Source organism: Pelophylax lessonae (assembly GCF_965119305.1).
Source record: "Pelophylax lessonae genome assembly, chromosome: 10".
Taxonomy (NCBI): Eukaryota; Metazoa; Chordata; class Amphibia; order Anura; family Ranidae; genus Pelophylax; species Pelophylax lessonae.
Window position 1 is genome coordinate 1451911 of NC_138777.1, and position 15691 is coordinate 1467601.

The 15691-nt window shown below is 41.5% G+C and overlaps 1 protein-coding gene and 1 long non-coding RNA gene across 9 annotated transcripts in view; both read left to right on the forward strand.

Moving 5' to 3' along the window:
• SOX6 (SRY-box transcription factor 6) overlaps nucleotides 1-15691 on the forward strand; it is a 548208-nt gene that overhangs the window by 304481 nt on the left and 228036 nt on the right. For all 8 annotated transcript variants that reach the window (XM_082269784.1, XM_082269783.1, XM_082269788.1 and 5 more), the window contains one exon: nucleotides 11634-11723. In XM_082269784.1, the coding sequence (XP_082125910.1) occupies nucleotides 11634-11723 (90 nt within the window). The remainder of the gene's footprint in view (nucleotides 1-11633; nucleotides 11724-15691) is intronic.
• Nucleotides 1-15691, forward strand: part of LOC309565057 — a 654865-nt gene that overhangs the window by 191960 nt on the left and 447214 nt on the right. The gene's annotated exons all lie outside the window — the stretch shown is intronic.

The following is a 15691-nucleotide window of genomic DNA, read 5'->3' on the forward strand; positions in this document are numbered from 1 at the left end:
CTGACGCAGCATGGGATATATCGAGCGTCTGACGCAGAGCGGGATAGATCGAGCGTCTGACGCAGCGTGGGATAGATCGAGCGTCTGACGCAGCGTGGGATAGATCGAGCGTCTGATGCAGAGTGGGATAGATCGAGCGTCTGACGCAGCGTGGGATAGATTGAGCGTCTGACACAGCGTGGGATAGATGGAGCGTCTGACACAGCGTGGGATAGATCAAGCGTCTGGCGCAGCGCGGGTTAGATCGAGCGTCTGACACAGCGCGGGTTAGATAGAACGTCTGACACAGCGCGGGTTAGATAGAACGTCTGACGCAGCGTGGGATAGATCGAGCGTCTGACGCAGCGTGGGATAGATCGAGCGTCTGACGCAGCATGGGATAGATCGAGCGTCTGACGCAGCATGGGATAGATCGAGCGTCTGACGCAGAGTGGGATAGATCGAGCGCCTGACGCAGCGTGGGATAGATCGAGCGTCTGACGCAGCATGGGATAGATCGAGCGTCTGACGCAGCGTGGGATAGCTGCCTTTTGCTACTGCGCTTAGTGCTGCACTGTACTAATCTGGTTAACTCCTTTGTGCCCGCAGCCACCGTTATTACTGCTAATATTGTTATCATTAAGACTCGTCAGATCGCCGTTCTTGGCGGCGAGCAGAAAAACACACACATACTAATGATATTCATACACACTTCATCAATAATTCACCGCGGACTGAGACAACACGCCGGTCTGATTTCACTGCCGGAATGTGCGCAGTTTTCTCAGATATCAATTCATTAATAAATATTTTTATGTTCATTTAGCTGTTCTCTAAAGTCACCCAATAAAATGTTCCATTGAGGGTCAGTGAACAGGAGTCCACATCAAATGACCAAAGGAGCTTACACTCTAATGTCCCCCTACAGTCACACACTATTATTATTATACATTTATATAGCTCTGACATATACCGCAGCGCTGTACAGAGATCACTGAGCCAGTCACATCTGTCTCTGTACCAGAGGTGCTTACACTCTAATGTCTCCTCCCAGTCACATCAGTCTCTGTACTAAAGGAGCTTACACTCTAATGTCCCCTCCCCCACAGTCACATCAGTCTCTGTGCCAGAGGAGCTTACACTCTAATGTCCCCTCCCCCCCAGTCACATTAGTCTCTGTACCAGAGGAGCTTACACTCTAATGTCCCCTCCCCCACAGTCACATCACTCTCTGTACTAAAGGAGCTTACACTCTAATGTCTCCTCCCAGTCACATCAGTCTCTGTACTAAAGGAGCTTACACTCTAATGTCCCCTCCCCCCCAGTCACATCAGTCTCTGTACCAGAGGAGCTTACACTCTAATGTCCCCCCACAGTCACATCAGTCTCTGTACCAGAGGAGCTTACACTCTAATGTCCCCCCACAGTCCTGTATTGGTAGCCCCTGGGGACTCCATGGTCGATTGTCCTTTTATCACATGATTATTTTAACTCTGTAACTTCTCTTTGTAACTTTTTTTTGTTGTAAAAAGTTACATAACTTGCCCCTCCCCCCAGCTTTGTTCCACCCCTCTGGTCTCCAGTCTGCCATCTTTGGGTGGGATACGTGATGGAAGCCATTATGATAGAGACACAACAATTTGTATTGAAAGATGATTGGTTGGGGGGAAATTTTGGGATGTTTGCCGTCATCAATATCTGTAGATTTAATATACAGAAAATTCCAGAGCGATCGCCATCGCGCAGGTACAGGTGAATGCGCGGTCGGCAATTTTTAGCCCAGTCTGTGCTCAGGGAACACGCTTACGTATTGGGCGTTGGATGGAGAATCCAGATAATTCTTGCATGTTTTACCGCTGTTTACTGTCTGTGGCTGACTCGTGAGCGCGGCGCCATGTGCCAGACGTTATGGCGGTCGAACTAATGACCTTTCAAGGATCGAATTTATGCAAAAACTCCCCAAAACTTTTTCATGTCTCTCTGCCGCAAGCCTTCTTCTGTCCATGTCGGGTTAAAGGGGTTTTTTATGTTTTTTTTTTATTTTAAACCCGAATTGTTAAGTAGCTGCGTGGCGGACAATGAGCGGCGGAGGGCGGCGGACAATGAGCGGCCGAGGGACTCATCTGATCTTGTTTGTGATGTGGGCTTTGCTGCGACGTTTCCAAACAGCTCATCAGAAATAGTTCAGTCATTAGACGCAGGAACATGAAGGCGCCATCATTATTTTCATTGATACGGCTGATATAAATAGAGACGGTTTTGCCGCGCCACTTTATTAAGTCTTTAAAAGTCAAAGCTGATTTGAAATAATAAGGGTTGGCATTTGTGGCTTTGATGTTCCGCGCTTCTACTATTACATTTAGGTTTCTTCGTTTTTTGTGCGTTCCGAGTGTATAAAACATAAAACACGCAGGAGCAAAACATGCACGCGGGCTTTCGCCGGCGGTAATGAGAGTGATGTTTAGACTAATGACTGTTCTCCAGACTATCCGCAGACACCATTGGAAGCGGATTTTTTTATTTGAAAGGTTAATCTTGGCGTTTCCCAAAGCGCAAAAACCGACGATGGTGCGCGTCCTCGCCGCGGACGGTTCATTATGGGTTGAGGTGTACAGTACATGTTTGAGTAAATTTTGGGGCAACTCTGGGTTATAACAGGTCTAAATTATTTAATTAACACCATTATGCCAAAAACGAAAAAAAAAAAATGTAAATTAAATAAAAAATAAATGAATAAAAAAAATATAAAATTATTTATATATAAAACAAAGACAAACAAAAAAATTGCGTTTGGTTCATTGTGGGTTGGAAAACACAGTAAAGTAAATAGCTGGGATAATTTTTGGGGCAACTCTGAGTTATAACCAGTCAAAATTATTTTAATTATCACTGTTATGCCATTATTGTTGTTGCAAAAAAACATCAACAATAAAAAGTATATAATAATAATAAAAAGAAGAAAAAAAAATATATATATATATTAGACCTTATATATATATATATATATATATATATATATATATATATAAGGTCTGATTAGCATGGCCCTCTGATATAAATGAAAATGTATATAATAATAAAAAAAAAATATATATATGTATGTATAAAAGCTCTGATAAGCGGCGCCCTCTGATATAGATGAAAATGTGTATAATAATAATAATAATAATAATAATAATAATAATAATAAAAAAAATATATATATATATAAAATGTATCAGCCCTGGTGAGCAGGGCCCGCTGATTCCTACTATATTAAAGTGTATTGTACTGTCTACCCTCAAGATGTAAAGCGCTGCGTAAACTGTCGGCGCACTATAAATCCCATATTATAATTATATATATAAAATACAAAGTTCATTGTGGGTTGGGAAATATAGTAAATGGCTGAGATCATTTATGGGGCAGCTCTGAGACCAAAAAATTCTGACCAGTTAACATTTGGGTCATTGTGGCTTACAGAATACCGTAAACAACTGAGCAAATTTTTTGGGGGGCAACTTTAGGCTATAACAGGAAAAAATGATTTAATTATCACAGTTTTGCCAATATTGTCATAGCATGAAACGAAAAAAAAAAAAAATTTAGATTTACAAAAAAAAACCTACAAAAAAAAAAAAAGGTCTGACCAAATAATATTTGGTTCATTGTGGGTTGTTGTATATTGTACATAGCTGAGAACGTTTTGGGGGCAACTCTGGATTTTAACAGGTCAAAATGATTTATTTATCACTATTAAGCCATTATTGTCGTTGCAAAAAAATGAAAATATTACAAAAATAGACAAAAAATTCTGACCGTATAACATTTGGGTCATTGTGGGTTGGGAAATATTGTAAATAGCTGAGGACATTTTTGGGTCAACTCTGGGTTATAAAAGTCCCAACTTATTTAATTGTTGTCACCATTATGCTGTTAGTGTCATAGCAAACAAAAATTAAAATAAAAATATTACAAAAAAAATTATGTCCAAGTATTATTTGGTTCACTGTGGGTTGAGGAATAATATAAATAGCTGAGGAATTTTTTGGGCCAACTCTGGGTTATAATAGGCCCATAATTTTTAATTATCACCATTATGCCATTATTGTCACAGCTAAAAAAAAAAAAATTTAAAATAAATTCTGATCAATAATATTTGGTTCACTGTGGGTTGGGGAATATTGCCAATAGCTTAGGAAACTTTTGGGGCAACTCTGGTTTATAACAGGTCCAAATTATTTAATTACCTATCATTCTTATGACATTATTGTTATTGCAAAAAAAAAATAAAAAATTCTGACTAAATAATATTTGTTTAGCAGAAGCAAATGGACAATGGAATTTGATTTGATTTTTTCTGTGTTTTTTTAAACTGCCACTTATATATTTTTTACAACGTATTTTTATTCAGGAGAGATTTGGGGGAAAAAAATCTTGAATTTTTGTTCACATTTATGAATTGTGATAAGGGCTGAGAACGCAGAGTGCCATCCTAATCTTGATTGTGAAACAATACATAAAAGAATGGAGGGAGTCAAATCCATTGAGCTGGTGAGTGGGGGGGGGGGGTGGGGGTGCGCTCCAATGCGTTGCGGGGCGTTGCAGGTATGTCGGGACGGAGCTGGCTTGTATTAACACAGGAATGTTGGTGATAATCCACACACGTTCCCCGCGGGATTCCGATCATTCCTCCGCTGATTGAATGCTGAGTGTCCGAATCTTAATGATTTTCAGCGGTTCTGGCCACAGTTCTGGAGGTTGCCCCACTCTCGTCTCCTGACCCCCGACCCATCTCTTTGAGGATGACCCGACTTTTGTAGGATTTTGGATTTATGGATCCCCGGGATCAGCTCACCCTGACATCTCATCCCTCAGATCTCTCCTTCCCACCTGGGAAGCACCTCCACCAATGTGGGAGTAATTACCACAACACATCATTGGAAACATCTTTAGATAAAGCAGAGCAGGCCCTACACTGGGGTAATAAAAGGCCGGGCATGCTGGAGCTTGTAGTCCCCCCCCCATCAGTTGTCCAGGACGCGTTCATTTTAAGACCATAACTGTTACATAAAAAGATATTGTTACACACACCGACGCATACTGACACCCACCTGGGCTGGGATTGGACCCTTAGGCCAGATTCACAGTTTGTGCACATCTGAAACGCACGCAGGATTGCGTGTTTTCCCAACTTACATTAGAAACGCGTTGCCCTTTAGCAGATGCACGTTGGTGCCGTTTATTGTTTCTAGCACCCCAACACACCATTCATAGCGTGGTACAGCGTGGTTCAGGGACATCTTTTCCGTGTGTCTGGTGCAATAGGGTGGCCTATTGAAACATATGGGCTGGCCTACGTGTGGTCCGCGGGTACGCGGTACGGTGCAAGCTGAAATGAATGGGCTGGCCTACGTGTGGTCCGCGGGTACGCGGTACGGTGCAAGCTGAAATGAATGGGCTGGCCTACGTGTGGTGCGTGGGTACGCGGTACGGTGCAAGCTGAAATTAATGGGCTGGCCTACGTGTGGTGCGTGGGTACACGGTACAGTACAAGCTGAAATGAATGGGCTGGCCTATGTGTGGTGGGTGGGTACGCGGTATGGTGCAAGCTGAAATGAATGGGCTGGCCTATGTGTGGTGCGTGGGTACACGGTATGGTGCAAGCTGAAATGAATGGGCTGGCCTATGTGTGGTGCGTGGGTACACGGTATGGTGCAAGCTGAAATGAATGGGCTGGCCTATGTGTGGTGCGTGGGTACACGGTATGGTGCAAGCTGAAATGAATGGGCTGGCCTATGTGTGGTGCGTGGGTACACGGTATGGTGCAAGCTGAAATGAATGGGCTGGCCTATGTGTGGTGCGTGGGTACACGGTATTGTCCAAGCTGAAATTAATGGGCTGGCCTACGTGTGGTGCGTGGGTACGCGGTACAGTGCAAGCTCTCTGAGTACGCCTCCTTTTTTCCAAGGTCCAAGCAATACTGATGCATTATCAAAAAAAGCTTGTTCAGGTTTTAGATTATTTCTAAGGCTAGGTTTATAACGTACCGGCGTGATGGCGCGCGCGCGCACATGCGTTCCCATACATGATGTGTAGGGGAGCTGGAAATTCTAGTGTTGGTGCAAATAGAAAAAGTATCAAAGACAGTACTGTTTTTTTATATTGCAGGTGTACAAATACAATCGTCTTCATCCCAATCCTGCAAATATCTATTTTTTAAATATTGATCTAATTCACAATGCTATATAAATCCTATATAATAATAATAATATATATTTATATATATATATTATTCACACTTTATATATATATTATTCACATAAATATCTCGCACTTTATGAAGTCTTTTCTTTTATACAGACCCAAAATTTCATATACATTGTAACATGTTAATGCAATCTCAAACGTCACCAAAATAAATTTTAATTTGTGTTTACATTTTTTTTTTTTTTTAAATGTTAAGGGTATGGGGGAAGGGAAGATTTAGTCTTCCATTGCAGAAGAACAAGTACAGAAGACACTCCGCTGCACTGTTTTTCTTGCACGACTTTAGGACTTTTTTTAACTTTTATTTTTTATGTTTTATAACAAATTAAAAATCTTAATTAAAAAATAAATAAATAAAATTGGAATGGGATGGGGGAAGGAAAGACTTAGTCTTCCACTGCAGAAGAACAGGTACAGAAGACACTGAAATGCACTGTTTTTCTTGCGCTATTTTAGTGCTTTTTTGAACTTTTTTGTATGTTTTCTAACAAATTAAAAAACATAATTAAAAAAAAATATTGTAAGGGGATGAGGGAAGGGAAGACTATTGTAGTTCTTCTTTAAATTTTTTTTGTATGTTTTATAACGAATTAAAAATGTAATTAAAAAAAAAAAAAATTGGTAAGGGAACGGGGGAAGGGGATACTTAGTCTTCCATTGTAGAAGAGGTACAGAAGACACTCCACTGCAACTGTTTTTCTTGCACTATTTTACTACTTTTTTGAATTGTTATTTTTGCATGTTTTATAATGAATTAAAGAAAAATAATTAAAAAATAATAAAAAAATTGGTGAGGGGATAGGGGGAGGGAGTACTTAGTCTTCCATAGCAGAAGAAATGGTGCAGAAGACACTCCACTGCAGTTTTTCTTGCACTATTTTAGTACTTTTTTTTTTTTTTTTTTTACTTTTTTTTTGTATCTATTAGAATGAATTAAAAAACTCAATAAAAAAAAAAAAAAGAGATAGGGGGAGGGAAGACTTAGTCTTCCATTTCAGAAGAACAGGTACAGATTCTGTACCTATTCTTCTGAAATGGAAGACTTAAGCCTCGTACACACGTACCGATCGTCGGCCGAACGATCGGCCGTCTTTTGTCCAGTGCTGTCCTGTCTGTTGAAAACTGCAAAAGACTGCACACGAATTTTGTCGGCCAACAACAGCCGACTGCAGAAGCGATGTCATGTGATGGTTAACTTTCCTTGTCTTTTTTCTTTTCTGAGCATGCCCAGTCTTGCTAATCTGCTGTCTGTCGGCCGAAATCTGTACTGACTGGCGAACAATCGGCCGTTCTAGTGTTGGCCAACAAAAATTTTAATGCTTGCACGACAGATTCTTTTTGGCCGAAAATGCGCTGTCGGCTGTCGGAAGCATCATACTAACAAGCCTACAATCGGCCGATCGGTCGTCGGCCGAATGTTTACGGCCGACAATCGGTACGTGTGTACGGGGCATAAGTCTTTCCTCCCTCTATCTATTTTTTAATTTTTTTTTTTTTTTACATTTTTTAAATAGACACTCTATTGCCCTGTTTTTCTTTCACTATTTTAGCACTTTTTTTTGCCTTTTATTTTTGTATGTTTTATAACGAATTAAAACTTAATTTAAAAAAAATTTGGTAAAAAAATATAGCATTGATCCAGTATATTTACTGGTCAAAAGAGACATCATCTTTGCGCGGATGTGAAAAGTTCTAAATTTTTATTGGCCTGCTCTGATTTTTTTTTTTTTGTCACCTTTTTTTCTGTAAAGCACTGACAGCGATATAATATCTTTATATAGTATAATCTGGTCATGAAAGGAAATTATTTAATAAAGACAGATTTAAATATAATGACTCTGTTGGTTTTCTAAAGTTATTGTTGGTTTGGAAAAGTGCGGAATCCAGTGATCCCCCAGCAGTGTTTGAACCCCTACGTCTGATTCTTGATTTTTTTTTTTTTACTACCATTTAAAAAAAAAAAAAAAAAAAAGTTCTGTCCTTGCTAGTTTGTGGCCTGTAACAACGCCAAAATCCTGTCACTGACAGCGACTTCCACTTGTGAGTTGTGGCAGCAGTTAGCCACCTTGTCAGTGAGCCAGCGAAGGATCTTCTGCAAACCTACAGAGCTGCTGGGACCTTATGACAAAAACCTTGAGTCCTGCCAACTGCGTGCTTCCCCTTTAAGGTTGCCGATAAACTCGACTGCTGGGGTATGTAGGGAAAGCATTCCTGCAGCACAGAACTCGCTTGTGAAAATATGTACAGTAAACAGACGCCATGGACAAGGTCTTCCTGCAGTAGCTCGCTTTTCTAAAAGAGCTAAAAAAAAAAAAAAACATCAAATAACTTTTTGTTCTAGAAAAAAACTAAACCTAGATCAAATCAGTTTAATATTGTGTAATCACAAAATAGTTTTTTCATTTATTTTTTAATTTAAAAAAAATTCCAAGTGTTGGGACATGCTGTACTTTTAGGAACAAAGATAAATCTGATATTTAAACACTTTTATAAAAATAATCCTAACATTAATATTAAGGTAGATCGTAAAATTGTAATATTATTATTATATATATATTTTTTTACATTTTAGAATTTAATTGAAATTCTATTTTTTTTATGTTAAATTTTTTGGTGTCAAATTTTACTATTATTATTTTTTTTTACATTTTAGAATTTGATATAAAGTAAAGTTAATCAGCAAATTTAGGGAAAAATAGTGCTTTTATTTTCATGCAAGTGACTTAACGCCTCTAGCCAATACTCTGTTTGCGACCAGATGACTGGATTGTTTTAATGGAAGGCGAGACGCCTCATTAGATGATGATATCCCTTTACAGGACAAATTATTGTGTTCTATCAGTAATTGGCGGTTGTATTAAGAATCTTCTGTTATCGGGCCAGAGCCTATAAAAAAAAAAAAAAATAATATATGCTCCTAATTGTTTAAAATTAGATTCTTTGTTTTTATTGCATAACAAGTATTTTGATACCCTTCCGTCGCAACTTGCAGCTTCTTAATTTCTCTGCGCTCGCTGAAAGATGTAATTAGTAAATAAATTGCCTTTTCTGCTCAAATATTACCCAAAAACATTTTCAAGCTGTGTTGTCTTTCCAGCAAAACTTGTGCAAATGTAATGCAATTACAACCTACTTAGTGATTCTGTGGTTGCAAATACGGCCTTGAAAATCTGAAAGCAGCAATCAGCCAAGTGGCAGAGCACGCGGGGAATCAAGTTGTACGGCGTAGCGCGCGGCAGCGGGGCGCAAAAAACGTATCCACCAGCTAGCCTGCCGTGATTTAAACGTTGCCTTTTTTTTTAACCACCAAAAACAGAAGTGCTAAAAAAAAAGAAAAAAAAATACTGCGGCTCTGTAAGTGGCGAGGAAAGCTGCAGCTTCTGATGCATTTAAAGGACGTCTCGAACGCGCGGAGCCTGCAGTTAGTAAGAGCGATCGCTTTGCCTCCCTTAGAACAAGGTGACGTTTGTCTCATTTGAATAACGGCCAAGCCGCTCTTTCATACCGATGTCATGCAGTCTTCGATCTGCTCATTTTTTTTTTCATCCTTTAATTTTTTTTTTCTATTCCTCTGCTTGTGACTAAAAAAAATGTATCTCTTTTATTTTTTTTATATTCCTCTGCTTGTGACTAAAAAATGTATCCCTTTTTTTTCTCTTTTACTTTGTAACTAATAACTGTTTGCAGATCCAGGGTGGCTACATAATTTCTTCTTGTTTCTGCTAATATAATTTTTTTTTTTTTATGTTGTTGGGAAATGTAGATGCAGTTAATAACTCATTTTATTTTTGTGCTCTGCTACAGTTCTTGCTGATCTTTGATTCTCTGGATTCCATTTTTTTTAAATTGTATTACAATATTTTTTTATTGGTTGTACTAGATGGACTTATGTCTTTTTTCAACCAAACAATGTAACAATAACTCTAATTCTTTAGAAAGACACAGCTTTGGCATATGTCACTAACTGTGATATTTTTAATTAGTCAATTATTAATTGTATTACAATAACTGTCATTCTAAAAATGTTTATAGTTTTGGAAAATGTCACAAAGTTTATTCTTTTTTTATTTATTTTTAATTCTTTTTTTTATTTTATTTATTATGATTCATTTTATTCAGATTTGTTTATTAAAAAAAAAGGAAAAAAATAATTTTGATATTTTTTTTTTGCTTTAAAAAGAAGTAAACTTTTTTTTTTTTTTTTTTTAAATAAATAGCAGCATAAAAACCTAACCTGAAACATCACCACTTTTTTTTTTTTTTTTTCATCGAGGCCAGTGAAGCAGTAATTAATTATATGGCCTCTTTCTGTATATAAAAAAAAACCTGATGACAGCCAATGTTTAAACATTTTCACCAATCTCGTTGTTTGGTGTAAAAGTGAGAAATGTCACTCGTCGTGCGTATTGTGGTTCTTTATTTCCTGTGTTTTCAGTGCAGACTTTTCCACCCGTACACCTTCTGCTGCAAAGTCACTAATTAAGACCTAAGATGTAAGATATGCTAATGAAGCATTTGATTTGGCGTATGACCGATGCGAATTTGCCTGCTGGATTGGGGTCGTCTCGGTGAGCGTAGACATGACCTAATGCTCAGTGATTGCTTGGTGATTACCTGGGCTGTTTCCAGAGAATGTGACTTTATCCCCGGACTTAGGGAAGGGAAACCTGCTCCGCGGATAATGAGCAGTAGGACTGTAACTACTACATGTGTCAGCTGCAATCTAAAGCTAAGGCGGTCATCCTTCGTTCTTTAACTAGCCGGCCTCTTAAGTCTTGCTACACGTAATTCTTGACTCTTGGCATGGACCCTTGATTGGAGCCAAGATATTTTTTTGTATATGCCAAACAATGATGTTTGCGTTCATTGCCTAGTGTGAGTAGAAAACCCGCATCAAGAAACATTAGGCAATGGATCGTTCTTCTATAACCGAAGTTGTCACCATGCATCACGGCATGTAACTAGAGATTGCAATAATCTGGGGGCTTGTCCGGGATGACATTTGATTGGTCAGTCCAGGAGAGCTTAGTCAGTAATACACATCAGGAATCGCAGAGCGGTTAGCAATGGCTCTTTGGATTACATTCAGTTTGCGCTGTTTTCTCTGTGGAAACTAAAAAACAAGGTTTCCCATCAGCGCGGTGGTTGGGTTACTCTACATAAATGATGTTTTGTTTAATACCTTTTCTACATGACTAGAGGGAAAAACGGAGAGTTATGAGGCTGAAATCTGAGCGGTGACCAAGGAAAGTTGGACAGCCTCGTATTTTCCGGAATTTCTGCTCTGGGTAAAGGGATGTACTACTCTCCTGTCTATTTCCTATTTTTGTATTTTTTTTAAATTTGGTTTTACATTGTAGGGTTTGGTACGCTCGTTTAATAAAGTTATTATTTGATTTTCTCAGATTCTTCCTGCATGGAGAAACTTCTTTCTAAAGACTGGAAAGAGAAAATGGAACGACTAAACACAAGTGAACTACTAGGGGAGATTAAAGGTAGAGTCCCTCTCACAATTATCACATTTTTGTCTTTTTAGCAAATGTTGATTTTGTCATTTTTATCCCGTATACTGAGATATTAAACCGGCAAGGACCGGAGATGGGTAAGGAAGGAGAATGACGCCACCCTGGGGTAAATGAGAAGAGCCATGCTGGGACCTGATGGGACTAGGGATGCTGGAATTAGGAAACAGATAGAATGACAACATGTTGGGGTAAGGGAGAAGAGGTATGACACTCTGTGTAATGGGGGACAGTAATTGTACTCTAGGTTACCCCACTGGTATGGGGCAAGAAAAGACTGGGGTTAGGGTGGAAAGGTGGGAGGAGAAGGGTGACACTGCTATTTGGGTACAGGGAGGAGAGTGATACCAATACCAAGGGGAGGGGGAGAGTGATGCCACTGGTGGGGTAGGGGAGGAGAGTAACTCTGCTATGGGGGGGAGGGAGGAGAGTGATGCCTTTAGAGGAGTGAGGGAAGAGAGTTACTATATTATTGGGTTAAGGGAGGAGACTAACATTTCTACCCAAGGGAAGGGAGGAGAGTAATGCCACTGGTAGGGTAAGGGAGGAGAGTGACTCCACTATTAGGGTAAGGGAGGAGAGTGATGCCACTGGCAGGGTAAGGGAGGAGAGTGACTCCACTATTAGGGTAAGGGAGGAGAGTGATACCACTAGCAGGGTGAGAGGGGAGAGTGACTATACTTTCTGGGAAAGGGAGAAGATTGACATTTCTACCAAGGGAAGGGAGGATAATGGATCTGTTAGAGGGGTTAGGAAGGCGAGTAAAACTTACACTACTGTGGGGTTCGGATGGACAGTGACAATAGATTGGAGTAAAGGGGCAGTGACAGTGGTCTTTGGTAAGGGAGGGATGATAATGGTCTGGGTAAGGGGAGGAAGTGACAGTGGTCTGGGTAAAATTGGACAGAGGTCTGGGTTGGGGGGCAGTAACAATGGTTTGGAGTAAGAGAGGGCCGTAATTATGGTCCGGGTAAGGAGGAGCAGTGGCAGTGGTCTGGAATAAGGGGGAGGGCAGTGACAATGGTCTGGGGTAAGAAGGCAGTGACAATGGTCTGAGGCAGGAAGAGCAGTGACAATGGTCTGGGGTAGGGAAGGGCAGTGACAATGGTCTAGGGTAAGGGAGGGCAGTGACCATGGTCTGGGGTAAGGAAGGGCAGTGACAATGGTCTGGGGTAGATGAGTGTAGTGACAATGGTCTGGCAGAAATAGGGCAGTGACAATGGTCTGGAGTGTAGGGGAGGGAATGACAATGGTCAGGGGTAAGGGAGGAAATGTCAATGGTAAGGGGTAAGGGAGGGCAGTGACAAGGATCAGGGGTAAGGGAGGAAATGACAATGGTCAGGGGTAAGGGAGGGCAGTGACAAGGATCAGGGGTAAGGGAGGGCAGTGACAAGGATCAGAGGTAAGGGAGGACAGTGACAAGGATCAGGGGTAAGGGAGGGCAGTGACAATGGTCAGGGGTAAGGGAGGGCAGTGACAATGGTCAGGGGTAAGTGAGGGCAGTGACAATGGTCAGGGGTAAGGGAGGGCAGTGACATTGCATTGTCTATTGTCTGTATGTTAATATTCTGAGTGCTCTACCCCGCAGGAAATGTTTGGTTTTCAAACCTATGTGTGGTTGGTATTGAAAGGTCACCCATGTCTGGGGGGTGTGAGGGGTCACCCATGTCTCGGGGGAGTGAAGGGTGTCCCCCAAGTCTGGAGAAGTGAGGGGTCACCCATGTCTGGGGGAGGAGGTTCTCATTCTTTATGACTAGCGTTCTTTTTATTTTCCTCGTATTGTGTCCTGACATCTCTCCGCTCTGATAATTTGCAGCAATGTGCGGAATCTAGAGCAGGTGCGATGTTCTGCAGGGCTGGGGCAGTATATTGCACCCATCCACCAGGTAATAGAGGGGAGGGGAGCAAAAGAATGAAGGTCCACAGAATTCCCTCTACAGACTTTGGATATAATAAATAATTGATAATTGGTTTTATTGATGATCAGTTTGATAAAAGTCATTCCGTCCAGAGCCGGCCAGGTCACCGTGTTTTGTGGTGTTCTTTATTGGAGTGAAAAGTAAAATAATTGGTAAATAAAGCCCAACTCCAGGCTTTGGAATAGTTAGAAAAAGCTTGATTAGGGATGGACTCTGTGTTCGAGTTGTACAAATAGGGCGTTCAGCGGGAAGTTTGCCCGCCGATGAGCGCCCCATAATGCACTGCGCTGTTGCAGTGCATTTATTGCTGATGATTGGCCAAAGCATGCACCTGACCTGTATGCTTTGGCCAATCACAGTACAATCCCTGTCAAAGCCATGATTGGCCAAAGGCAGGGTGCCTTTGGCCAATCCTGGCCCAGGGGTTAGGTCCACGCTCCACACTATATTAGGCTGCTTACACAGCAGCAGTGTATAGTGTGTTACAATGGAGGTTAGGCAGGTAGTTAGTGGATAGTGTGTAGTGTACAGGCATACCCCACTTTTAAAATGTATAGATATGTTGTAGTCCTGGGTCCTCTCTCGGTGCTCCCTAAGTTTTGTGTCCCTGTCCCTAATAGTTTTGGAGCAGTGCCATGCCAAGCTGACCAAGATTTCCCATAGACCAATGTTAAAGATTGGGAGCAGTGCAATGCCAGGCTGACCAATATTTACCATAGATGCCAATGAGCACTGAAAGCTTAAAATTGGCCTACGCAGGAAGACCGGGGGGGGGGGGGGAGTGCCCTGTATTTAAGTGGTTAATGGGAACCCTATGACCGAATTTAAAAATAAAACGGTATGGGGTCCCCCCCAAAATCTATACCAGGCCCTTATCCGAGCAAGTCCCCCCTCAACCATACTAGTCAGCTTGCCCTCAACAGGGGTGCTTTGGGGTGCCCCCGAAAGCATCTTGTCCCCATGTTGATGGGGACAAGGGCCTCTTCCCGACAACCCTGGGATGTGGTTGTGGGGGTCTGCGGGTGGGGGACTTATCAGAATCTGGAAGCCTGCTTTAACAAGGGGGCCCCCAGATCCTGGCCCTTCCTGCTATGTAAATGGGTATCGGGTATATCATACCCCTACCCATTCACCAAAAAAGTGTAAAAAAGTAAAAACTAAAAAAAAAAAACTGTGTCCCTCGATGTAAATCCATCGTCAATCACGGCACCTGCTGACTCGAAAAATAGATAAAAAAATTCAAAAACGCTTCCGCCTTCTACGAGGCTACCCGCCGTCTGCCTGATCCTCAGCTTTGACAGTTCTTTTATAGGCAAGGAGCGGAGCCACACGGTAACGCCACCAGGTGGCACCACCCCTTTATGATGTCACATGACAGGATATGACGTCAGAAGGGGCAGGGACAGCCCCAAAGCACCCCCCCCCATGTTATGGGCATGTGGCCTGGTATGGTTCGAGGGGCGCTCGCTCGCCCCCCCCCCCCCTTCTTGACCTGTCAGGCTGCATGGTCGGATAAGGGTCTGGTACGTTTTTTGGGGGAGGCCTGCGGCATTATTTTTCAATTTTGGTGTGGGGTTCCCCTTGAAATCCAGACTCGAAGGGCCTGGCATTGACTGGGGGGCACCCTACACCATTTTTTTAATCTGTATTGCAGAGAGCCGACAATACATTACAGCGGCGAGCAAGTTTAAATGACATTTTTTCCCTTTAGAAATGTCAGTATTGCTGCAGCAGGCTCCATACATCGTACAGATGCACCACTTTACAGGCACATTAAGAGGACCCCCCAGGCACGATATTTAAAGGGCAGTATCCGGGTCCCCATACACTTTTTACAGCAATAACTTGCATATACTGTAAGCCTTTAAAATGAGGACTTTTTATTTTTCATGGTCGTGTCCCATAGACTTTAATAGAGTTCGCATTTTTGCTAGAACTTTTTTCCCTGTTCCAAATGTTCGGTGCGAACCGAACCGAGGGGTGTTCGTCCCATCGCTAAGCTTGATCCCCATCTAACATTTT